Below are 26,755 nucleotides of genomic sequence, written 5' to 3' on the forward strand. Positions count from 1 at the left end.
GTTCAATCTCATCACTCAGTACAATTTGGTTCAATCTCATCACTCAGTACAATTTGGTTCCATCTCTTCTGGTAGACGTTTTCCGTGTTCCCTTTAGGTGCTCAGCGAACACAATTCAGCTCCAGTCGGGTTTCGAACTCAAACCTTTAAGATACCTAGGCCAATTACACACAAAAATACCAAAATAATAACATCATTTTTTTGTGTAGCTGCTATTCGATGTTATTTGAAACATTGTGTCTTGGAATTGTAGAACAAAAAAATTGTTGGCATGGCTACGGAAGGAAGTTTGGAGCTATCTAACACGACAGTGTTGAATCTCTACACTTACAACACAAGCAAAGGTGTTACCATGCTGCTGATCATATTGGATGTGGGTGCAGTTGTAGTTTTCAGAGTTTTCAACATATTGCTCAGCACTTTTGTCATTGGTGTGATTAGTCTAATGGGGCTAATGTCTAACATTGCTACAATTGTGGTGCTGTCTCATCAAGGTAATGTTTACATACATCAATAGTATTCATTTGTAGGTTACTTTGTATTTATTTACGGCGCATCCATTTACATAAAAACAAGTTCAGCTAAAATAGAAGTATTTACATTGTAAATCTTAACTAGGAAACACCGTCATTTTAAAGTTTTGGATAACCGCATCTGAAATTTAATAAAATCTCTCTAAACTAGACAAAATATGTTGTTTTCTCTGCCTGGTACTACGGATTATGCTAGAAATCATTTTTCAGGGTTTAATATATATATAAATTTATGATCTTTAGGTTGATTTTTTAAAAATGCATTGCTCCTGAAATATTGCAAAATGAAGTTAATACTTTTTGTGTATTTTGCAGTCAACAAAAGTATTAATATCGTTTTTCTGGGCTTAGCAATATCTGGTTTGTGCGTTAATATACTCTCTGTATGGTACAGCGTCACTTGCGGCATCAAAGAGACCACTCCGCCAAACTTTCCTTTCGAGCCTCTGAGTTTCATTGTTATGACTGCAATTATACCCAAGACGTTCTTCGTCAACTCCAGCTGCTGGCTAACAGCTCTTATGGCCATCATCCGATGTCTATGTGTGGTGCTGCCCTTTAAGGTCGGCGTCCTTTTCACCCCTAGAAGAACGGCCTTCCTGACCTTTGGCCTATTTTTTTTCGTTATCTTCTGCTACTCCACGGCCTACTTCCGGAACGAGTTTGTTCTGGTTTCATTTCCGGAAGTCAACGCCTCATTGTACATTGCGGTAGAGCTGTCCAAAGGGGAGGTCATTGACAATACAGTCTACTACTTAGGATTCGTAGCTGTGCCTTTGATCAACATGCTTATTATCATCTTCTGCACGCTTGTAATGGTCATCAGGGTCAGGGCGTCAGTAAACTGGCGAAACAACGCCCAACATGGCAAGTCGTTTTCAAAGGAGAAACAATTGGTCTTCGTTAGCGGAAGAGAGTCCAGCACAAAAGAACGGAGGCTCACCAAAATGGTCGTCACTCTCACCACTGTCTTCATCGTCTGCAACATGCCAAACAACTTGGTAATTATTGCGCGCATGTTTGAGTTCTCAGAACGAGGCAACTATAAGTTTATCTACACCAGTGATGCCCAACGTTATACGGCCTGCGGGCCATTTTAATTTCCGACACTCGTGTCGCGGGCCACATTAACAAAAGATACACAAATATGAAATAGAGAATAGTTGCGATAGACCTTGCAGTCTATAGGGCAAATGATGTTAAGGTCATCTATTTGTTTCTTTGACCCATGGTTAACCAGGGTTTCATGTAGCCAGCACACGACCAACTGCCTTTACTTTCCCTAACTAATGTACGGCACCCATTAGAATAGGGTGGAATCAGAGGCACCAAAAGATCCCTAAATTAAAATCAAATTCTTCGCCAGGATTCTTACTGGGAACTCGGTTCGGAAGCCAAGCGCCTTACCGCTCAGCCACCGCGCATCGAAATAAAGAATAAACCATTTTAAATTGTTTTATTACAATTCCTGTGGCTCCATTAGGCTTACGTACACCCATAAGCTAATTACGTAACAAGGATTTCAGGTGTCTTATAACTAAAAAAGATTTTCTACTAAATTAAATGCTTGTAAACATTGTGATCCTACACAGCAATTGTTTTCGAAAATGTGCAAAGTTTCTGTAGACATCACGGCGTAGAAATTTATTGTCTGTATTGCTCGAAATTTCTCAAGCAGGGAAGTCCAGCTTAGTAAGTTACAGTTGGTGTCACTCTTCAGCGGCAATAGTAATAATTTCAAAATCTGCTGTTCATTCCACTCATTTTGCGATTGTCATGCCACAAGGGCTGACAGCTTCAACTTTTTTTTTCAGGTCGATTTTATTCTATCACTGGTAGCAAGAATTTTGTATGCTTCATTTCTCTTCTTTAAATTTGAGCAACTCTGTAGCCTCCATGACAGCCGACTCACTTTCTTGACTTCTTGGTAAATATTTTAGTCAATCGCTTGCTTCTAGGCGTAACTTAGCAAACTTTTCTTAGCGGCTAAAACCAACAATGCCACCATATTTTTGTATTGGTTTGTTTTAGAAAGACTATAGATTAGAATGAATCCATCAAAGAAAAATTCTTAACATTGAGAAAATACATTTTTCAACCTTTTCTTTTTTATTTCTACATTTTGTGCCGATGTTTAGGCGGGCCGGTCGGAACCACGTCGCGGGCCGGATCTGGCCCGCGGGCCGTAGTTTGGGCATCACTGATCTACACCATGATATACGGCTTGCTCTATATGTTAGAATCCTTAAACTCCAGTGTCCACGTAGTCACGTTTTATAAAATGAGTTCAAAATTTAAATCAGAATTTCATAAAATATTTCAGTTTTCATTTAAGATATGTGCATGCCACCTGGAAAGTAAATAGGTGGAGGTGTAATCCTTCCAAGTTCCCTTGCACCCAAAATGTGGTTGCTTTTAATAATAATAATAATTGTATTTATAAAGCGCTGTTTACAAACAAAATGTAGGCTGTAGACATTACAAAGACAAACACGACAGTTGAAATGACAATTAATATACAAAAATTAAAAACAGATAGGTCTTAATGTTCTTCTTATAAAGTGGTGTTGCATGTTGTCTGTCATATCATAGTTTACTGTTGAGGTCTCCCGTACAGTGCCTCAGAGAACATGATTAAAGCAAAAGTGTATTCATAGGTTCACTTTCTTTTTTACAAGGCTTTTATCAACTCATTCTGCCTGTCTGGTAACACCTTATTTCTCGCACACCTTATTTCAGATCAAGTTGAAATTTTGAACAATTATTTCTTGTATCCGGGAAAAAAATCAATATTAAAAAATAACCATTTTATTAATAAACTATTGCTAATTAATTATTTTGTTTGGTATCGAACAAGGAAAAGAAATTGTGCTTGACAAATGTGGTTGTATAAGTTGAATTAGTCTCATTGACGAAGCTTGAGCCATGAGTGAACTAGTTATTTTTTATGCGTTTAAAAAGCGATCACGGCAGCAGTATTACAGATTACAGTATTCTAGATACCCCCCTTCTTCCTCCTTCGCCTCCTTTTCCGAAGTGGTCCAGATATGTGATCATAGCTCATTGAGAAAGCTAAAAGCATGAGATTGCGCTAACGAAAAACAATTGGTAAAAATATTTCTAATCGAACACATTTATTCTTGTTAGTCTTGACCTATTTCAAATTTAATGACATGACTGATCCAAACTAATTGATGCAATTACGTTTAATATTGTAGCTTTGAATGAACTAGCTACAAAGGTAGAGGTAACCGTGCCTTATCCCTACGGGTCAAGTGACTAAGGGGTCCGCCTATTTCTAGAATCTGCGTGTGTCGTCGTAGAGATATGTGTACCACGTGATGCAAGTTGAATAGAGTTAAATGTAGAGGACTAGTAGACAACTTCACCTAGCTACAAATTAACAATGTATACCTCAGAACAATTCCTTAGATAACAGCGGTGATTTTAGTATATGTAAAGGTGCCCTACAACAAGTGAGTTTACTAGATTTACAAGACATAGATTTTAACTATTTACTATAGCTATCGGAGTCTACAAGTTGAATTGTCAAGATCTTCGCATGATTGTATTAGTGTGTCTAAAAATATCAGAAGAAGAGAAATATGTAACTATGAATAACAACTAGCCTTACATATACCGGCTACGCCCGTTTATTTGTTCCCACGTTTTATATGTCTTATTATGTTAAGCATTTTCCCCCAAATGTGTTCCGCAAAACCGAGGCCTGTATGCAAGGCTAGTTGTTATTGATAGCTACGTTTGTCTTCTCTTATAGTACTTGTAGACATTACGTTCGTCCTGACTAAACGTGGTCACCTGTCAATCTATGAACTCAATGTTATGGACTAGACAAATAAAAGGGGGTGGGAGTTGCTCATCTCTACCTTAGGAGATATACCCGCACAGCTAGACAAACGCCTGGTCAGCGTGACATAGTTAACTAGTCCACTTAAAGGTCAAGATATTATTTTTCCTTACACTCAGTATTGTTTATTGATGTGGTTGGCAGGGGGGTCACCATTCTATTTATCCAGTCTCACAATTATCATGATACGCTACTGTTAACTATGAAATGAAATATTATACTAGATAAATATTAGCTCCAATGCACCCGTGAGTTCGCTAACCAACCGCAAAGCGGCGCCCGGGTGGAAACAGTGGTTCAAGTTGGCCACTTATTGAGTAGATAAAAAAAAATCTTTCTAAGGTGCTTTACATCATTGTTTTATTGCGCAGGAAGGGGATTAAAATTGCGCCCCAGCTCACGATCCATACGACGTTCTTCATGGTGGCCGTTTCATAAATGACGTGGTGGTGCATTAAAGGGAAATGGTGAAGGTCCCAGGTGTGCTCGGCATTTGGCCTCGTCTCTAGTCCCGATCGTCTTCAGTTTCGAGGCACTTGTAAAAGGGGTGTGTTACAATAGAACTCGACCAATCAACGAGAATATTAATTATGTTACTATTTAGTAAACGATTTATCGGTGAACCAATTGACTGTGAACCAATTGTCTGTGAACCAACTGTCTGTGAACCAATTACCACTGAGCCATTTTCTCATGTGAGCCATTTGTCGTGAACCCATTAGTCCAGAACCCATTGTCGGTGAACCAGTTGTCTATGAACCAGTTTTCAGTGAACGATTTGTCGAGTGAACGATTTGTCGAGTGAACAATTTGTCGTGGAACCTTGATATATACACATCTATTTGGACTTCTCTCAAACAAATGTTCAAACAGGGGAAGAAAGCTTTCGTTTTCCTAGAGTTACAAGAGCCTCGGCCCCAATTCTCTCGAAAATGACAAATTTGGTCCTAAGCCCACAACACAGAGATGAGTTTGGTCTGCTGCCATGCATTTAGTTTGTGTCGTTCCAGTTACCTGAAGCTGATACGCCGGAAGTTGTTGATAACACATTGGCTGTGGGTAGATTTCCGGATGGTTGTATCCCACAGGCTGAGAGATGGAAATCATATTGTATCAACCAGTAGGTGGTCAGTGTCAGCTGTTGATAATACAAGCATACAACATCACACAACAAAGTTGATGACACATGCATATTTTGTCAATATTTTATTGATGATGCATACATATTAAATCACATACGTCGTTGATAATACTTGCATATGACAATACATTCTTAATACACACAAATTTCGTTGCATATTTTAAGGATACTATTTTCATTTTGCGTCACATATTTGTTGATAATAAAAGCATATAGTGTTACATACTTGGATGTCCTGGATGACACAGGGACCGAAAGAAATTCGAAGAAAGACATTGGTAGGGCTAATACTGATAATGCTGAGCCACAAAATATTATCGAATGCTGGATGCTGAGAGCGATGTAATTCATTAAATTGGAGATGGAGTTACTTTTATTAAACTAGAAGAATATATGAAATGTTGTTAGTTAAACACATTTAAAAGTTGATATGAGTAATAAGGTACCTTTTCGAAATTGCGTTCTATAAGAGCTAGTCTGATTGTATGGCCGTCGGTTAACGAGGGTGACATGTGGATGTTACAACGACCAACCAACGGCCTTTACTTCCCAAACTGTCAGATGACCATTAGAGTTTGGTGTGGGCGTCCAAAAGATCCCCGACATTAAAAAGCCTTCTCATCATCAGGATTTGAACTCGAGACCACACAGGAAGCTAAACGCTTTACCAAGCGTTTTCTTATTCAAACTTTGGGGCTCACCTCCTTAAGGAGGCAAGTGGTCCTCTCAAAAATGAGGAGATGATGATTTTTTTTTCGCATATACTAGTCCATGTCTGAATATTTAGTCAAAATTACATGATTAACAATGTTCTAACAACATTAGACGTCGTTTCATCTTCTAATAAGACCTTTTAAATATATACAAATTTTGCTAGAGGCGTCTGCTACAATATTGGCTCAAAACTTTTTGAGGAAGACATGTCAAAACGAATTCACTAATTTGATTCTTCTTGACTTCCTGGTCGCAGAATGGTCGAATTTCTTCCGACTATTTCAACTCAGTATAATAACGACTTTTATGTGGACAAAAAGTCCTCAACAGAGACGTCTTACTTAACACGGAGACGATCTCAAAAACGATCACGTCCATTACAGACGTCGGTGCTGTAGCTGTTCTGTTGAGTTTGCATACCATGATGGTGCAGACTATTTTGTAGCAAGACATAGTAGCTGTTCTGTTAAGTGTGCATACCATGCTGGTGCAGACTATTGTGTAGCAAGACATAGCTGTTCTGTTAAGTGTGCATACCATGCTGGTGCAGACAATTGTGTAGCAAGACATAGCTGTTCTGTTAAGTGTGCATACCATGCTGGTGCAGACAATTGTGTAGCAAGACATAGCTGTTCTGTTAAGTGTGCATGCCATGCTGGTGCAGACTATTGTGTAGCAAGACATAGTGCTGTTCTGTTAAGTGTGCATACCGTGCTGGTCCGGAACCATATCTTCACAGGCGATAAGTGCAGTTACAAGACGTACACATCCTCAGAGGCTACTATTTGGCCAGCTAAGTGAATGAAAGAAATGAGCAGTGTTGACAACAACAACAAAAAGAATAGTTTGAAGGTAGTCTCAACATGTCACTGATAGCATTGAACGCGGACTGTCTCCTAGGACAGGGCTCGGCAACCTTTTCAGTCGGAAGAGCCAAAAATTACAATTTACACAATTTCAAAGTTTTTAAAGAGCCATAACATTTTTTACCACCTACAATAGAAAGAACTCGCATAAATAAAAAAAATTATTTAAAAAACTAACACATTTATTCATAAAAAAAATATTTATTTTTTCAAGGTTACTAGACCTGAGAGTTGGTCGGAGATTTAAAAAGTTACTAGACCTGAGAGTTGGTCGGAGATTTAAAAAGTTACTAGACCTGAGAGTTGGTCGGAGATTTAAAAAGTTACTAGACCTGAGAGTTTGTCGGAGATTTAAAAAGTTACTAGACCTGAGAGTTTGTCGGAGATTTAAAAAGTTACTAGACCTGAGAGTTGGTCGGAGATTTAAAAAGTTACTAGACCTGAGAGTTGGTCGGAGATTTAAAAAGTTACTAGACCTGAGAGTTGGTCGGAGATTTAAAAAGTTACTAGACCTGAGAGTTTGTCGGAGATTTAAAAAGTTACTAGACCTGAGAGTTGGTCGGAGATTTAAAAAGTTACTAGACCTGAGAGTTGGTCGGAGATTTAAAAAGTTACTAGACCTAAAAGTTGGTCGGAGATTTAAAAAGTTACTAGACCTGAGAGTTTGTCGGAGATTTAAAAAGTTACTAGACCTGAGAGTTGGTCGGAGATTTAAAAAGTTACTAGACCTGAGAGTTGGTCGGAGATTTTAAAAGTTACTAGACCTGAGAGTTTGTCGGAGATTTAAAAAGTTACTAGACCTGAGAGTTGGTCGGAGATTTGAAAAGTTACTAGACCTGAGAGTTGGTCGGAGATTTAAAAAGTTACTAGACCTGAGAGTTGGTCGGAGATTTGAAAAGTTACTAGACCTGAGAGTTGGTCGGAGATTTAAAAAGTTACTAGACCTGAGAGTTGGTCGGAGATTTAAAAAGTTACTAGACCTGAGAGTTGGTCGGAGATTTGAAAAGTTACTAGACCTGAGAGTTGGTCGGAGATTTGAAAAGTTACTAGACCTGAGAGTTGGTCTTAGATTTAAAAAGTTACTAGACCTGAGAGTTTGTCTTAGATTTAAAAAGTTACTAGACCTGAGAGTTGGTCTTAGATTTAAAAAGTTACTAAACCTGAGAGTTGGTCTTAGATTTGAAAAGTTAATAAACCTGAGAGTTGGTCGGAGATTTAAAAAGTTACTAGACCTGAGAGTTGGTCGGAGATTTGAAAAGTTACTAGACCTGAGAGTTGGTCGGAGATTTAAAAAGTTACTAGACCTGAGAGTTGGTCGGAGATTTAAAAAGTTACTAGACCTGAGAGTTGGTCGGAGATTTGAAAAGTTACTAGACCTGAGAGTTGGTCGGAGATTTGAAAAGTTACTAGACCTGAGAGTTGGTCTTAGATTTAAAAAGTTACTAGACCTGAGAGTTTGTCTTAGATTTAAAAAGTTACTAGACCTGAGAGTTGGTCTTAGATTTAAAAAGTTACTAAACCTGAGAGTTGGTCTTAGATTTGAAAAGTTAATAAACCTGAGAGTTGGTCGGAGATTTAAAAAGTTACTAGACCTGAGAGTTGGTCTTAGATTTGAAAAGTTACTAGACCTGAGAGTTGGTCGGAGATTTAAAAAGTTACTAGACCTGAGAGTTGGTCTTAGATTTGAAAAGTTACTAGACCTGAGAATTGGTCGGAGATTTGAGAAGTCACTACCTAGTAGTCGACCAAATGGGATTGTAGTCAATACACTTGAAAGCCATGTAGAGAGGCTCAGCTCATATTTTAGCAAGTCAACCTTTGAGCCAGTCAAGAGTATGAAATTATAAGAGAACAACGATGTAGCTGTATGCTGCTGTAGTAATGTTGTATATCTCAAGGTATGGAGTATGGAGTATTACTGGATCTCATCCATGGATTCTGTTCCTAATGTTTGGATCTCTCTTGGACCATCGGTACGTTGTAAATGAATGTAAATCAACATCTTGTTCACGTAATGAAGTGTTCGGCCTATGCTGCACTCACAGTTTATAAAGTAGTTCCTGGAACTGTAGTTACTAACTCTCCTGACCATAATGATGTACAAAAACTCCACTAAAGCTCCACTAAAGCTCCACTAAAGCTCCACTAAAGCTCCACTAAAGCTACACCTATGATCATCTTTAAAATAAACCACCCGTCAACTATTGCACCGACACCTTTCTCTGCGTGCTCCCTGCATTGTAGGCCTACTTGAAAGGATAATCTTTCACAGTGATTCATGTCTTGCACTATGATCGAACCAGTTATACATTCATCTCTTCACAGAATATAGAAGTTCCCTTTTTTTTCACCCAGAGTGTTGACTTGTAAAATTACAAACTCTAAGAGAGTTTAAAGGGCAATCATTTACACTTACGTGCTGAAAACATTGCTTTACATGACTATCTGCTAGTTACTTCCAGCTTGACAAACCGATCTCCTAACACTACTCAAAATATCCTGAAATAAAGTGTTGGTTAGTAAAGTAATTATACGAAGTACAGTTTTTTTCCCCTCAAACCTAGCCTATATAACAGTGGTTCCAAGACTTTTTTTTTATCCCATAGACCAGCGGTTCTCAAACTTTTAAGCTCGGCGACCCCTTTTTTACAATCCCCCACTCTGACGCGACCCCTCCCCCACACACACATACAGCAATAGAAGAGTAGACAATAACAATCCATATTTTTGATGGTCTTAGGCGACACCTGGCAAATCGTCAATCGACCCCCAAGGGGGTCGCGACCCATAGGTTGAGAACCCCTGCCATAGACCCTTTGCCATGTTTTCCGAATTTCGGTAGACCCCCTGCTAAAGTTATATTGCATTTTTGTTAATACATTAACTTCAAATTTCCCTTTTTGACGAACTTATTTGTACATAGTGAGTCGAAGAGTGTAAAGTGATTTTAAGCTACATTCTAAGTTGTATCTAACTATTAGTAAATTTATTAATGCAAATCATTTTTAAACCAATTAAAATTAACATTGGTCATAATATCGGTCATCAAACCCACTGGAAATGTTTTCGTTTAAAAGTTTGAAAGTTCAAACTACGGAGATTATATTTTATATAGGGAGTAGCTCTTCTATGAAGTAGTTTTTCAAAACATCGTAATACTACACTAAAGAACGCTTACTCAATAAGCGAGCGCATGCATGACTAGATGCATGACGCGTAGGACGTAATCGTCTTCTTTTTTGAAGTAACCTCTTTTTTATATAAGATAAGATAAGATGATAGTCCTGTTGTGTAAGCGTGTCAGAAGAGCTGTTCACTTCGATCTAAGAATCATTACTTTACAACTGTCGTATTTTTCAGTCCCATGTTACTTGCGTTATTTGTCAAGCCTGGTGTTGGCATTGTGTTTATGTGTATATGTTTGTTGTTAGCATATAGAGTCATTCCCCTTGGTCTTATTGTATTACTGTGAGAAACCTGTGTGATGCGAGAGAGTGCGTGATTAAAGAGTCTGAAGTATCCAGCGTCTAGTGTTGCTCTCGCTTATTGAGCTAGTGTTCTTAATTAAGTGTAATATTACGCTTCAACGCACGATTGTTAAAGGTCATGGACCAATCCATCAGAGAAAATGTGAGAGCCCTAACGTAGGTTAAGATACATTTTTCAATCTTTTTTTTTTTTTTGAGGGGGGATTTTCTTCGTTTTGTGCTGACTTTTCGGCGGGTCGGATTGAACCACGTCGCGGGCCGGATATGGCCGCTGGCAGTATTTGGGGCATCCCTGATCTAAAGCTAACACCGGGTACTGAAACAAATGTATTTAAAATTAGAAAGTTCGGTTCAACTAACCGTTTATACTTTTAAAGGATATGAACCGTTTATACTTTTAAAGGATATGAGCCGTTTATACTTTTAAAGGCTATGAGCCGTTTATACTTTTAAAGGATGTGAACCGTTGATACTTTTAAAGGATGTGAATCGTTGATACTTTTAAAGGATGTGAACCGTTTATACTTTTAAAGAATGTGAACCGTTGATACTTTTAAAGGATGTGAGCCGTTGATACTTTTAAAGGATGTGAATCGTTGATACTTTTAAAGAATGTGAACCGTTGATACTTTTAAAGAATGTGAACCGTTGATACTTTTAAAGGATGTGGGTCGTTGATACTTTTAAAGGATATGAACCGTTGATACTTTAAAGGATATGAATCGTTGATACTTTTTTGGCATTCTGAGTTGAAAACATGCGGATGTTACTAAGATTGGAACCCTGAGATCACTACTTCACAGGCCACCCCATCAACAGCTCCTTGTTTCTTTGTTTCAATGTGTTACAATGTAAAACAGTATCTAGTCTAACATGTCCAACCATGTCTACTTGCTATTAACTCGGTAGACGCACGAAAGTCATCTCTTTGCTGGGCTATAGAGGATAACAGTGGCGAGATTCGAACCCCCGACCATCGTGTTGGTCCGAAGCGCAAACCCCACAACCAGTAACCCCCCAGGAACTACCAGTTATGCTTAACACAGTTGCAAGACTCAAACTCATATAGACCTCGAGAGTGTTCCGGTTAGATCTGGATCGTTCGTAACATCATGTTAATAAGTTAAGGTGATTACGTCTGTATGGTGAATGAGAGGTGCTTTAAAGGGGGAGGAGGTGAACACAAATGGAGGAGGAGGAGGAGGGGGCTAAACCGGATTTAATCTGTAGGAACCAAAAAAACTTTTTTTTTTTAATTCTCGAAACAAAGTAGTTTGATTCCTCACAGTAAATGAGTTACTGATGATGACAATTTCTCGGAGCATCAAAATTCTAAAATATTTTCCAAACAATTCTATACTTTCAATCTTTATTATGCTCCCCCCCCCCCAATAATCAATTTTTGCTAATGGTGCTGTGCCCCTTCCCTCAATTTCCGTGACCTCTCTTCGAGTTTATCTTCTAAATATTTGTAATCACTGAGACAACTGGTGAAACTGTGTTCCGAAGTCTGCGTGAAGAATGAAGAGAAAGACATGGGATGAACATCGCCAAAGGGAAAAAAACACCAACAATCATTTGCTATTATTTATCAATCATGTCAGAAGTAAATATACACTTTTTTTTTGTAGAGCGAAATGTTGTTGCTGTGTTGTTGTTTTTTTTTCAATCGAAAGTTAATTAGAAGCATTGAGTCAGCAGCGCAGTCTCAGTCAATCATCAGCACTTAAATGTAATCTTACGCCGGCGAGCTAAAACTGTACTGGCTTCTTTCATTGCGCTAAAAAAAATAGTTCTTGATCATGACCCTTATGGCAATACAACCATCGGGACGTAAGAGTGTAACGTAATTTACGTACGGCTCAAATTGATTGCCAGGTTTGTTTCTGTTTACGACTTGGATTGCCCCCAAGCACTGACGTCATAACTCAACTCAATATGATCTCGCTCCAACTGGATGGGAGCGGAAAGATACTGTAAAAATGAAATTTCAAAATGACAAACCAGCGCCAATGACTTTGATACATTTAGAACTGGTAAAAGTATGTATGCAGGAGGTATATCACAGTTGTCTCATATTTCACACGTTCTGCCTATTCTAGATACACGATTACTATTTTATGGCAGAATGAGTGAAAACATGTAAGACTAAGACTAAGACTAAGACTGCTTTATTGATCCTTACGGAAATTTGTTGTGATTACAAGGACTCGTTTCTCATATAAAGACAACACAACAGAAAAATACACATAAATACAACAGACAACATAAAGAGTTCATTCAGCGACTACACACAGGTATCTTGGTGCATTTCATGTTCCCTTCGTGATACCTGACAACAATGTCTCTATAGTCAATAAACTGTCATCTAAAAAAAATACTATTTGAAAAAAGCATATATTAAGCATACTTGTATCAATTAGTTCGGATCAGTCATGCAATTAAATTTGTAATAGATTTAGACTAACAATAGAAAAGCATTTATAAAAATAAATGTAAAAAAAGAAACGACCTGAATTCGAACTTGTGGGGTAAATCCTTCTCAAGCTTCTAAAGCCAACGGGGTTATCCACCCTGCTAGCGAAGAGTCTGTGAACACTGAATATGTTGAGTTATCTCTCTTGTTTCTATTTCATGTTTGTGCCCAGTAAGCCTGAGAAGGCAGCCTTTCCCTTGTTTGAGATACCAAAGAAAATAATTAATTACCAATAGTTAATTAAGTAATTGGTTATTTTTTTTATTGATTCTTGTGTTGTCAGGTAAAAGAAATAATTGTGCAAAATTTCAGCTTGATCCGAGATTGGGTGTGGGAGAAATAACGCGTACAAACCTTTTACCAGACAAACAGACAGAGTAAGTTGATATAAGCTTTGTAAAAAAAAAGATGTTATCATTATCTTCTCTCTTCTATTTAATGTTTATTCAGATAACGATGACAACTAGATCAATAGGTCTCTGGTGAAATGAATGTCGGCATGACCACTAATGTGAGTCTTGTGCTAGCCAGCACGACAGTGTTGAGCCTCAACCAATCTAGCTCAAACGAAGACCACTCCTTCCAGCTGATCATTGTGGACCTGGGCACAGCTGTAGTTTTTAGAGTGTTCAACATCCTGCTCACCACATTAGTCATCGGTGTGATTGGTCTGTTGGGGCTCATGTCTAACGTTGTTACCATCGTGGTTCTATCTCGTCAAGGTAAGTGTTTTAATACAAAGATTATATTCATTTTGCTGTTTACCTTTTTAAAAACATATTTAACTATTAAACTTATAACTATTAAAGTTTACGTTTACAACGACTATAGTAGAGAATGCTTAGCATTTATAAAAATAGATCTAATAATTTGAGTAGTCACTTTTTTTTTGAGGATTTGAATAAGAGATTGACCCTTTAAAAAACAATTATATATTCATTATAAGACATCAGACAGGCCAGGTTCGCATTCAATTACACTTTCACTTTCTCCTATCCTTTGGTCTGCTGGACCGCTGGGGCACCACACAAGATATGTTAACCTTTTTTCCATTATTTTCTGTCATTTGTATTTTGAAAGAATCTCATTCTGATAATATTGAAACCTGCCTTTTTACCTGCCTGGGTGGACCACTTCGGGGGCCGATTTTCAATTTCTGTTTCCACACAAACTCTCTTTGTAACCTTGTTTTTTTTTCTAAAGTTAAATGTTAATCTATATCATGAACAGGATAGGCGGTAGCTTTCTTAAAATATTTATACTGGCTAGTAAGATTAAAATAGTTTGTTTTTTTAATGTTTTAAATGTAGTTTGTATGTAGTTTAAAGGGTATTCTAAGTTCAGTTTAGACAGTTTTTATTTTCAAGTCATCTTTAAACTCTGGTAATCACTATTAAACCTTTTTCGTATCCCCCACAGTGAATGAAAGCATTAACATCGTTTTCCTCGGCATGGCCATCTCTGACTTTTGTGTCAACATACTCTCAGTATGGTTCACCGTGACCTGCAGCATCAACGAGTCCAATCCGCCAAACTTTCCATTCGAGCCTCTCAGCTTCCTTGTCATGACGGCAGTGATCCCCAAATTTTTCTTCATCAACTCCACCTGCTGGCTGACAGCTCTTGTGGCAATCATGCGATGTCTCTGTGTTGTGCTGCCCTTTAAGGTCGGCGTCCTTTTCACCCCTAGAAGAACTGCCGTTCTAACTATTGTCGTCTTTGCCTTCTTCGTCTTTTTATACTCCACGGCCTACTTCCGGAACGAGTTTGTTCTGGTTTTCTTCCCGGAAATCAACGCCTCTTTGTACATCATGGTGGAGTATTCCAAAGGGGCTGTTATCGACGACACGGTGTACTATTTAGGGTTTGTTGCTATGCCGATGGTCAACATGTTTATTGTCATCTGCTGCACGCTCATACTAGTCATCAAGGTCAAGGCCTCGGTCAACTGGCGAAACATAGCACAATCTGGCAAGTCGTTTTCGATAGAGAAAAAATCTGTCCCAGTCACCGGAAGAGAGTCGGTCACAAAAGAAGGGAAGCTAACCAAAATGGTCGTCACTATCACGTCAGTCTTCATCGCCTGCAACATGCCAAACAACTTGGTTATAATGGCGCGTTCGTTTGAACCGGAATTCTCAGAGCGAGGCAAATATCAGTTTATTTTCATCATGATTCACGATGTGATGTACATCTTAGAAACAGTGAACTCTAGTGTTAGCGTGCTAATTTTTTACAACATGAGTTCAAAATTTAAGTCTGAGTTTAATAGAATCTTTCATTTTTTAACTTAAGATATCGGTATGTCCATCAGGAAAGTAAAATGCGGGTTAGGGCTCGAGTTTTAGTTCCCATTTCCCCATCTTGTGTGTTTTTAGATGTCACTTTTCCTAGTCAGAAAAGATTTATCTTTAATTTCATTTTTCTTTGAGTACCTCATACTAACATCCATGAAACTGTTCCCCCCTTTTTTTTTTAAATAACTTTAGACACTTCGATGACCTTGTCTTGAGTCCATGCGCTCTATTTGCAAGGGATTAGCTTCATTCGCTAATGGTGAATACGATGAGCCTTTGCTTTCTGGGAACAAACTTGGCAGACAGCGTTGTTACTGTCTCGCAGTCCACTTCAACTGGTTAGGTTCAGTTCACATTATAACTGCTAGAAGTTCATTGCACACCGACATAAGTAAGTGCAGAAGGTGCACTTTGGCTCGTGCACTGTTGGAGACTAGACTTAGAAGCTATGTTGACCTAGAGAGACAACGGAGATCAGTCCAAGTCAAGAGGCTTGTGAGGAAGCTGCGCTTAAGACAGACCTTGTTATGTGTTTGTGATGTCCTTTAAATAAACATCTGCTCTCTTTGAGTTATCTTTCCATAGATAAGTCCCAGACCTTATTCCAGTGACTTGGCAGAATTTAAGTTATTGGTTAATACGCATGACTAAATGCATGACGCGTAGGACGTAATCATCTTCTTTTTTGAAGTAACGTCTGTATTATATAAGATATATAAGATAAGATATATTTTTCTTCCGTTCATATTTTTTAAAATTGCTTTAAGTTTACCTTTCATTGTTATAGCAAGCTCAGACCGCCTTGGTCCAATCTCTTTTGAGCAAGTCACTTTTTTTGGACCATTGTGGGCAGGGGGTATCAGTTAGAAGATTTCCATGCTGCCTTAAGGCGCTGAGCAAACGCAACTCATCTCAAGTCACGATACGTACTCGAGCCCCCTTGATAGGCAGCCCTTCGAATATTAAATCAAGCTCCGACCAACATAGTTGCAAAACTTAAAAGTCTGGCGACGCTTAAAATCAAAGAGATTGATTCACCCATGAAGAATTGTAAGCAAGAATATTCTACAAAGAAGATATCATGGACCCGAGACAAGGTCATCAAGATATTTAGTAAGAGACCATGGACCCGAAACAAGGCCATCAAGAAAGTAGGGTTGTTACATTTTAAAATTTGCAGGAACCAAATTACAGGGAATTAATAAAACTAGTGCCTGTCTTTATACACACACACACACACACATACATACATGACAGTACCCTTTACACATACAGAAACGTTTCTAAGCGTTTTAATGTACAGAATATTTTTTTTTATATTATATTATAAAAGCTTTGTATTAAATAAATATTTGTTGGACAAATAAATATGTTGTTTCTTTTTGTTGTTGTTAAAGTTGTTATTGTTGTTGTTCTTCGCCCGTGGAAAGTGCACAGGGTACTGGTCTACAAAAGTGATTGGACCTTAGCGAACTAAGCATGCTACACGTATGAACATTTCTATAAACAAAAACAATGAAACATATTTTTAATAACACAAATTTATTATTGTTATTCCAGACACAAAACACAAGGGGATCTATTACTTACTACTTCAGGAGAGAAAATATGGGTCCACAACCAACATGGATGATATACAGTCAACCTCTACAATACCTTGCTTAGCCCGATGACATTGCCTTATTGGGTAAAAAAAAAAAACTGACATTGCTAGAGCTTCCACAAAACTAGAAGAAGCAACACGACCAGCTGGACTTGAGGTCAATGACAGTAAAACTAAGTACATCATAATTTCAAGATACAAACAAACATGTTAAACAAATATGTTAAAATCAAAGGCCACAAATTTGAAAATGTCCAAACTTTCAAATATCTAGGAAGTACAATTGATTTAAAAAAATAAATTTTAAAAAAGACCTACTAACAGAAGTAAAGGAAAGAATAGCAGGAGGCAACAGAGCATTTCATAGCAACCACCATTTACTAAAGAGTAAAAAATATCATGGAAAACCAAGAAAATAATACACAAAACCATAATAAGACCAGCAGCAATGTATGCAAGTGAGACTTACACACCAATGAAGACAACCGACAATATACTTAATACTTGGGAACGAAAAATTCTTAGGAAAATCTATGGTGCTTTAAAAGATGAAACAGGCTGGAGGACACCAACAGTGACTGAAATTAAAAAAGAACAGACTACGCTGGGCAGGACACTTTGAAAGAATGTCAGACAACAGAGGAGCGAAAATTGTATACAGACAAAAAACGAAAAGGCATGCGACCCAAAGGCAAACCCCAAATGCGATAGACCGATAATGTGAAGGCAGATCTTCAACAGCTTGGAGTTAGGGCGTGGAGACGAAAGTCCCAGGAGAGATCTGAATGGAAGGATGTGTTGAAGGAAGCCAAAGCCCTCCATGGGCTGTAGCTCCTCTGGGATGGATGGATGGATGTCTAGATCAATGTTTCAAAAACTTTTTCACTAACCGAACACCTCGCACATTATGAGTATTTACTGGAACGCTTATTTTTAGAGAGATTAATTCAGGTGATGGCCTACTAGTTAATCATTCCAGTAGTTCGTGGAACTCAGGCCTCAATTCCGCGGAACACAGCTTGAGATCTACTGGTCTGGATGTATTTAAAATTATGTACATGACTGATTCAAAATAATAAATGCAATAATTAATCTAAGCTTTGTATTATTTATTTCTTATTTATTAATTTACACATGTAAAGATCCTGTTTAAATTCTTAAAATACATCAACATAGAAATAGAAGACAATGAGTTATGAAGAAGTGTAGAGACAAATATAATAGAAATAAAACCTGTAGTCAAACAAAATCCTTATGTGCCAGGTAGCACAGCGTTCCAGTAGACAGGATTCTTGGCTGAAGCGGTGGTTAGTCCGTCGTAAAATATGATTGAATCTGGGCCTGTACACCCCAGGCAAAAAAACAACACACCATTGCGGGACTAACGTTTGCGTACAACAACAATGTGGATTTAAAAAAAACAAGATTGCAAACTTGAAACTCACAGAACAATTCTCCGAGAAACGAGAAAGTGGTCAAGCTGTAATGTAAGAACTGGTATAGCCAATAGGCTGCCTGGTCGTGCAGTATGCAGTCATTCGGTCGTCCCAATGATCCCGGGTTCATACCCTGCCCGCTGCCAACCCTCGTAGTCCTGCGCGGGGTTTGGACTAGGAAGTACATTATCTTCAGCTCTGAAGGAACATCTGAAACATGTAAAACATTTTACAATTTTTTTTTTTATTTATTCGATTTTTATCGATTGAAAATGATTCGTGTCATTTTCCTTGTGGATTGTCATCATAGAATGTTGAGAATGCCGACCATGTCCTTCAAAGCTACATTCAAGCTATCAATCAAACTCAGGCAACCCAGATGGATTCGAAATGCACGTAGACAGACGGTAATAAAGGCAATCAATGAACACTATCCTTCGTCCCTCTATTTTTTACCTGTACCTATCCCTTAGTCTGTTTGACCGTTGGGGAACCATACAAGATTCGTCGACCTTCTTTCTCTATTCATTTCTGTCTTTTGCCTTACTTAGAACCTCTTTCAATGTCAGGCCCGTCCATTCTTTTATGTTGTCCACCCATCGCTTTCTGCCTCTTCTTCTTTTTCCTGGTACTGTTCTCTTAAGGAAGGTCTTTGCGAGCCCCGAAGATCTTGTAATATGGCCATAGATTTTTACCTTGCGTTTTTACGATAGTTAGCAGGTCATAATGGGGTCCAATCGCTGCAGTAACCCCCACACGGGAGTCTTGTTTTGCTACCCTTTAGCCTAATCGTTTCCTCTTAAGATCGTTTCCACCCGGGCGCCACTATGAGGCAGGGTTGCATGCCCGGGGACATTTTCTGATAACAAACAAAAAAATTATGGAAGTTTAATCATAACAGGATAGTGAAACACAAATGAGCAAAATGAATAGTTCCATTGGAAAGTGGAAAATAATTACAGAGAGAAAGAGTTAATATTTGCCTACGAATGAACTCAGAACAAATGCTCGAGTTTCTGTTTGTCACCTGTCGTGTCCCTACGTGAAGTGTAGACAAATAGATGTGTAGCAACAGTGTTGTCCTGGTATGTGTGTACAACAGTGGTGTCCTGGTATGTGTGTACAACAGTAGTGACCTGGTATGTGTGTACAACAGTGGTGTCCCGGTATGTGTGTAGCAACAGTGGTGTCCCGGTATGTGTGTAGCAACAGTGGTGTCCTGGTATGTGTGTAGCAACAGTGGTGTCCCGGTATGTGTGTAGCAACAGTGGTGTCCCGGTATGTGTGTTCAACAGTGGTGTCCCGGTATGTGTGTAGCAACAGTGGTGTCCCGGTTTGTGATTAGCAACAGTGGTGTCCTGGTATGTGTGTACAACAGTGGTGTCCCGGTATGTGAGTAGCAACAGTGGTGTCCTGGTATGTGTGTACAACAGTGGTGTCCCGGTATGTGTGTAGCAACAGTGGTGTCCTGGTATGTGTGTACAACAGAAGAGAATTAAAATTCATTAAGATGATGGGGCATTTCGGGCAGTGGTTTTTGCCTATTGCTTATTTCTCTTGGCTGGTGTCTGAAAGAAATCCTTCATAAGTCCAGATTCTCAAGGGGATTGTGGAACTACTCTCGAGATATGTATGCCTCATGGTTATGAAATAATCAACGTAGAACGATAGAAATGTCTATAGACTCTGGAGACATGAAACCAATTATTGGATGTTTTAATTATATCACACATGCTTGCAATTTTCACCGAAGTAAAAAAAGTTCTCAATAACTTAAGGAACATGTTAGTGAAAAAAACTATATTTAATGAACTCGCCTTGATTCCTCTTCAAATAAAACGTCAGAGCGCACAAGCTGTAACTAGTTCTTTCATCTTTATGTTGAGAAGCGAATTAGTAGGTGAATAGTTAAAATTGAAATACCATCTCTATTCATTGATTAGACTTATTAAGAGAAACATAACATGTGGAAATAATCAGAGTAGAAATGACAACAAATCACTCATTACAAAATTAGCGTTCAAATAGCTGGCAATTTACAGTTAGCAAATTCTAAAATGAATATGTCAAAAAAAAATGTAAAAACTTTTTTTATTTCTGTTTCATCATAGTGCAAAGTAAAATGCTCCGATGAGTCATCAGAGAAACTGGGTGTATGGCCAATAGCTGTCTGTAATAATTAAAGAGTGTAACTTATAAACATTTATTTGAGAGGATAGATAGATAGATTGATAGATAGATAGATAGATAGATAGATAGATAGATAGATAAATAGATTTTTTTTCGGTCGAGCAAAGAGAGTAATTCTTCAAATAATGGTGCATGCATGTGATCACCAGTAGACCGAGAAATTAGAGATAGTTATTGAGTCTAATAAGCGATTGATTTCTTTCAAGACACCAGTGTACTCTTTCTTTCTTTCTTTCTGTCTGTCTGTCTCTCTTTCTCTCTCTATCTGTCTTTCTCTCTCTCTCTCTCTCTCTCTCTATGCCATTCTCTTTCTCTGTCTATTTATCTCTCTATGACATTCTCTCTCTCTCTCTGTCTATTTATCTCTCTATGTCATTCTCTCTCTCTGTGTCTATTTATCTCTCTATGTCATTCTCTCTCTCTCTGTCTATTTATCTCTCTATGTCATTCTCTCTCTCTCTCTCTCTCTGTCTGTCTATTTATCTCTCTATGTCATTCTCTCTCTCTCTCTCTGTCTATTTATCTCTCTATGTCATTCTCTCTCTCTCTCTCTCTCTCTCTCTCTCTCTCTCTGTGTCTAATTATCTCTCTATGTCATTCTCTCTCTCTGTCTATTTATCTCTCTATGTCATTCTCTCTCTCTCTCTCTGTCTATTTATCTCTCTATGTCATTCTCTCTCTCTCTCTCTGTCTATTTATCTCTCTATGTCATTCTCTCTCTCTCTCTCTCTGTCTATTTATCTCTCTATGTCATTCTCTCTCTGTCTCTGTCTATTTATCTCTCTATGTCATTCTCTCTCTCTGTGTCTATTTATCTCTCTATGTCATTCTCTCTCTCTCTGTCTATTTATCTCTCTATGTCATTCTCTCTCTCTCTCTCTCTATTTATCTCTCTCTCTGTCTATTTATCTCTCTATGTCATTCTCTCTCTCTGTGTCTATTTATCTCTCTATGTCATTCTCTCTCTGTGTCTATTTATCTCTCTATGTCATTCTCTCTCTCTCTGTCTATTTATCTCTCTATGTCATTCTCTCTCTCTCTCTCTCTCTCTGTCTATTTATCTCTCTATGTCATTCTCTCTCTCTCTCTCTCTCTGTCTATTTATCTCTCTATGTCATTCTCTCTCTCTCTGTCTATTTATCTCTCTATGTCATTCTCTCTCTCTCTCTCTGTCTGTCTATTTATCTCTCTATGTCATTCTCTCTCTCTCTGTCTATTTATCTCTCTATGTCATTCTCTCTCTCTGTCTATTTATCTCTCTATGTCATTCTCTCTCTGTGTCTATTTATCTCTCTATGTCATTCTCTCTCTCTCTCTCTGTCTATTTATCTCTCTATGTCATTCTCTCCCTCTCTGTCCTTTCATGACTGCTGTTCATTTTCTCTATCTCTTTTTTCTCTTTTCTGTGGTTGAATCTCTGTTTGTGTGTATCTCTCTTCTAATCTCTCTCTCTCTCTCTCTTTCTAAAACAATCTATTCATTAAAATTGCTGTTATTGTCTAGGTCTGATGTACCATGGTTGATTTCTCAGCATTGCATTGTACTTGTAAGACTTGTTGGAAGCGCGTTCATGCCTTTCTACATAGATCTACCAGTCGGGCAGTGAGAACATCAAACTGAATATTTCTTTTACCTTTTTTTTTTATGTTCCTTGTTTCAGAGTTCCTTTAAGATTACTTTCTTTTTCGAAGCCTTATCATCTCATCTCTGCTTGTGGTCCAGTCTCGGGCCTAGGCCGCCAACCAGCTTCCTCCATTTTTATGGTCTCATTAGGAACTGACATCCCGATTGCGCCTATTTCCTTGTCATAAAAGCAAATTTATAATTAGGAGCCTTTTGGTGTTTCATAATCTAACAAAGCTTACATCAACTCATTCTGTTTATCTGTCTGGTAACATTTTGAACCCGTGATATCCCATAAGTTGAAACTCTGCACAATTATTCATTTATTGAAACAAAACATAAATCAATGAAAAAAAAAAAAACATTTAGTTAATTAAATCTGGAAGAGTAAAATCAGGTTCCCTATGAAATTAAAACTGTATTCTTCACTAGTGGTCTCTGTACTCTCCTATTTGGCTGTGAAAGTTGGACACTAAAAGCTGAGTCTGAACGAAGAATTCAAGCCTTGGAGAGGAAATGCTACAGAAACAAATGCTGGGTACCAGATACCAGGAAAAGAAGAAAGATGAATGTATACTTTCATAAGTTAACACTATGGCGGTCAAAAAGGGAAAAAAACTCCACAATATTGTAAAGAGTCGAAAGCTGAGCTGGTTTGGTCCTATTGTAAGACATGACTGTCAAAAGTTATTCTTCAAGGTACAGTGGCGGGAGCACGAAGAAAGGGTAACAAAGAATGTGCCAGCCTCTCCCTTGATATCCTGCTAAGAACAGCTGCTGGAAGGATTTGGTTACGCGAACTGTCACGAATGGAAAACAAAAGATTAAAATAATTTTGTTTTATATCAAACAATGAGATAAACCTTACAGTATTGAGAAATATGGCTGCAAATGTGAATCTATTCACTATATATAAGCATTGTTGTTGTTGTTGTTTTGGATATTGTACTCTTGTTTTGTTTTTGTTTTTGTATCTTCTTACGTGTTTCTAACTGTAACGCTCTATCGTCTTCCAAAGTCTCTACATTCCCTTTCTCTTCCTTTCTGTTTACCTGTATTTTACCTCTTAACCCTTAATGTGCTGAGCTTTTTTTACAATGAGTCTATAAAAACATGGATTTACAATGCTAGTGTTTAGAGGCTAAACTACCACACGCGTCTAAAGGGTTAAGAAGATGTATTTTGAGTGTAGCGTTCACCTTCACTTTCAACTGTCTCTTTGACTTTTGGACCACTGGGGCATCACACATGATCTGTTGACCATCTCTCTCCATTTTTTTCGGCATTTCTGCATGTCTTGATTTTTTTTAAACCAATAGAACAAGCATATAACTATAAATTTAAATATGTATATTCAATGTTTTCAGAAAACTAATGTCCCCTAAATTTGGTGTCTGGTAAAATGAATGTTGGAATGATTACAGAAACGAGCCGTGTGCTTACCGGTAAGCCAATGCAGGATCTCAAGCTATCTCCCATGAGAGAAGGCGTCTCCTTGCATCTCATCGTTGTGGATCTGGGCACAGCTGTAGCTTTCCAAGTTTTCAACATTTTGTTCAGCACATTTGTCATTGGTGTGATTAGTCTGTTGGGTCTAATGTTTAACATAGCTACAATTGTAGTGCTGTCTCGTCAAGGTAGTGCCAATAAAAATTTTAAAACTTATCTTAAAATCTTCTATAAAATAATGATCTTATTAGAGTGCTCACTTGTGCAGAGGGCTCGAAAAGACTAGAAATAAAGATAATGAAAAAGTCTTATGATAACAAATTTAGCTTAATTAGACCTTTTTCAATCTTTTTTTTTTATTGTTGAAAGTGTCTTGGTCATTCGATTATTTCTATTCTATTTTGTTTTTAAAAAACGTGACCCCAAAAAAAGAACAACTAATATCTGAATATATTCTTTTCATATGATCAAGTTAATAATTATTTTTTTTTACATCATATTAAAAGGTACAATTAATCTAGGCAAAATTTTAAAACTTTGAAATTTCCGGTTTCACAATTTCGTACAATTTGAAGCGAGACCATTCTTATAGAAGACTTCAACACTGACCTGCAACGTCACAACCTGTGTGCAGTTTAGACCAATAGCTACCACGGGTTGTGACTTTGTAGGTTAGTATTCGTGACTTCTATAAAATTCGTTTGTAGGTTAAAGCTGAACTCTAGCATTTAAAATAAAAGATGTAGGTCAAGGTCAAAGGTGAAAGTTGCATCAATTTAAAAATATGAATGGATTTTAAAATAGTACACATTGATAACAATACTTATGTATTTCTCTTTCAGTAAATAAAAGCATTAATATCGTATTCCTCGGCATGGTCATTTCTGGCCTGTGTGTGGACTTACTCTCTGTATGGTACACCGTGACCTACAGCATCTACGAGGCCAATCCACCAAACTTCCCATTCGAACCTCTGAGTTTCATTGGTATGACTGCAATCATCCCCAAAATGTTCTTCGTCTACTCCACCTGCTGGCTGACAGCTCTAGTGGCAATCATCCAATGTCTCTGTGTTGTGCTGCCCTTTAAGGTCGGCATCCTTTTTACTCCTAGAAGAACGGCCATTCTGACCTTTGGCCTATTTATCTTCTTTGTCTTCTGCTACTCCGCGGCCTTCTTCCGGTATGAGTTCGTTATGGTTTTCTTTCCCGAAGTCAACACTTCATTGTACATTATGGTGGAACTTTCCAAAGGGGCGATCATCGACGACATGATGTACTATTTAGGTTTTGTTGCAATGCCAATGGCCAACATGGTCATTGTCATCTGCTGCACTCTCATTCTTGTCATCAAGGTCAAGGCCTCCGTGAACTGGCGAAATAACGCACAATCTGGCAAGTCGTTTTCAAAGGCAAACCGATCTGCCAGCAGAATTGACTCTAGCACAAAAGAAGGGAGGCTAACTAAAATGATCATCGCTATCACCACAGTCTTCATCGTCTGCAACATGCCGAACAACATAATTATAATGGCGCGCATGTTTAAACCGGAGTTCTCAGAACGAGGCAAATATCAGTTTGTCTTCACCCTGATTCACGGCATGATGTACATCTTAGAAACATTCAACTCTAGCCTCAACGTATTAATCTTCTACAAAATGAGTTCCAAATTTAAGTCAGAATTTAATAAAATCTTTCATTCTCCATTCAAGGTTGAGACATGTCGACCAGGAAAGTAAAATGGGGAGTTTGGGTCTCTAAATTTTACGTCCACGTCAGGGCCGCCCTTAGGCATAGGCTAACTAAGACCACCTATGTCTGGCCCTGTACCCATGTCTGTGGATTCCTTTTTTATTTGCATTAAGAAAGCTATAATCTAAACAAAATACAATTGGTAAAAATATTTCAAATCTTAGACATTTATTATGTCTAGGTCAGTAGCATTCCTAATTGCATGACTGGTCAAAACTAATTGATACAAGTACACTTAATATAAGCTTTGTTGTTGATTTTTTAATGTATTGTTGTTTAAATTTTCTTCTTATTTATTTCAATGACTTTACTTCTGCGGTCACCTGTCCTGTGACGAGGGGCGCTAAACATTATCACCACTTAAGCTCCATTGATGGTCCCTTTGTTCTCTTCAGTTCACCTCCGAACTTCGATGTTCTTACACTGATCATACGTTAATAGTTATATAGATTTATTCTTTTTAATAAGATATTCTTTCATGCTTTTAGCGCTTTGGTCCAATCTCATTTGTGGATCAGTGGGGGGGGGGGTATCTAGGAGTTTTCCATGCTGCCTTTAGGCGCTCAGTAAGCGCAACTCTGCCTGAGTCAGGTGTCGAACCTCGAGCCCCCTTCTAGGTAGCCAAGACTCGGCAAGTTCAAGCGCACTTAGCCTCTCGACCACGCTTCTTAGATGAAATGTATGTATATATGTGTGTACATCAGATTACTGTGGACCTGCTGGTTGCTAAGCAACGCTTGCCAAACGTCAGAGTTCAATATTTGTGTATCAGGACGAGCAGGAGGCGTGATGAAGGTGAAATTGGGTTACATTAAAACTTCTTATTTCTATCACATGAGAGACTTTATTAATATAGCTCTTACAAATTATCTGAATTCTTTATATATTTTATTCAATACATTATTCAATTTCGCACATATAGCGATAGCAGTTCTGCCATAGCTTAGCCACAAGTAAAGGCCAGAAAATGGACTGGTCCTCAGATGCTATTTGAGACGCAAGTCATTGAAAGCTTTTCATTTGAAGTTGAATGCTTATATTCATTAGCACTTATGAAAAACTGAATGAAAACTTATACTCCCTTGCGTTTATAACATAAAATGGGAAAGACTTTCGGGAATCTATCCTGACTACACATCATAAACCGATTACTACATTCTGCTGCGACGCTGCTGATCCCAAACTGTATGAGATACCTGCAGATCTTTCTGCTTGGAGAGTGGGGTTGTTTGGGGAAGGCATCTGACCCTATCTAATGCCCTATCTATCAGATGAACCATCGTCTGTCCACGACTGAAGGAAGACTACTGAGCCATGATC

The 26,755-nt window shown here is 38.1% G+C and overlaps 3 protein-coding genes across 3 annotated transcripts; all 3 read left to right on the forward strand.

Moving 5' to 3' along the window:
- The first annotated feature begins 271 nt into the window (after nucleotides 1-271).
- Nucleotides 272-2,034, forward strand: LOC129923171 (uncharacterized). The gene is made up of 3 exons (XM_056013055.1): nucleotides 272-494; nucleotides 849-1,534; nucleotides 2,017-2,034. The coding sequence occupies exons 1-3, from the start codon at nucleotides 272-274 to the stop codon at nucleotides 2,032-2,034; spliced, it is 927 nt and encodes a 308-aa protein (XP_055869030.1).
- A 10,442-nt stretch (nucleotides 2,035-12,476) lies between these two features.
- On the forward strand, nucleotides 12,477-16,738 carry LOC106051392 (FMRFamide receptor-like). Its single transcript, XM_013206569.2, has 3 exons — nucleotides 12,477-12,652; nucleotides 13,537-13,808; nucleotides 14,506-16,738. Exons 2-3 carry the CDS (start codon nucleotides 13,574-13,576, stop codon nucleotides 15,378-15,380), a joined length of 1,110 nt encoding a protein of 369 aa, XP_013062023.2. The 5' UTR covers nucleotides 12,477-12,652; nucleotides 13,537-13,573; the 3' UTR covers nucleotides 15,381-16,738.
- A 6,899-nt stretch (nucleotides 16,739-23,637) lies between these two features.
- LOC106051387 (neuromedin-U receptor 2-like) lies at nucleotides 23,638-25,422 on the forward strand. The gene is made up of 2 exons (XM_056013057.1): nucleotides 23,638-23,872; nucleotides 24,527-25,422. The coding sequence occupies exons 1-2, from the start codon at nucleotides 23,638-23,640 to the stop codon at nucleotides 25,420-25,422; spliced, it is 1,131 nt and encodes a 376-aa protein (XP_055869032.1).
- Nucleotides 25,423-26,755: the final 1,333 nt, after the last annotated feature.

Source organism: Biomphalaria glabrata, chromosome 15 (genome assembly GCF_947242115.1).
Source record: "Biomphalaria glabrata chromosome 15, xgBioGlab47.1, whole genome shotgun sequence".
NCBI classification, from domain to species: Eukaryota; Metazoa; Mollusca; class Gastropoda; family Planorbidae; genus Biomphalaria; species Biomphalaria glabrata.

Excerpts from the sequence above, each read along its gene's own strand:
- LOC106051387 (XM_056013057.1), top strand. The coding sequence starts at position 23,638 with ATGAATGTTGGAATGATTACAGAAACGAGCCGTGTGCTTACCGGTAAG. Across the intron at positions 23,873-24,526 it reads TGTAGTGCTGTCTCGTCAAG|TAAATAAAAGCATTAATATC; the intron begins GTAGTGCCAATA and ends TTTCTCTTTCAG.
- LOC106051392 (XM_013206569.2), top strand. The coding sequence starts at position 13,574 with ATGAATGTCGGCATGACCACTAATGTGAGTCTTGTGCTAGCCAGCACG. Across the intron at positions 13,809-14,505 it reads CGTGGTTCTATCTCGTCAAG|TGAATGAAAGCATTAACATC; the intron begins GTAAGTGTTTTA and ends TATCCCCCACAG.
- LOC129923171 (XM_056013055.1), top strand. The coding sequence starts at position 272 with ATGGCTACGGAAGGAAGTTTGGAGCTATCTAACACGACAGTGTTGAAT. Across the intron at positions 495-848 it reads TGTGGTGCTGTCTCATCAAG|TCAACAAAAGTATTAATATC; the intron begins GTAATGTTTACA and ends TGTATTTTGCAG.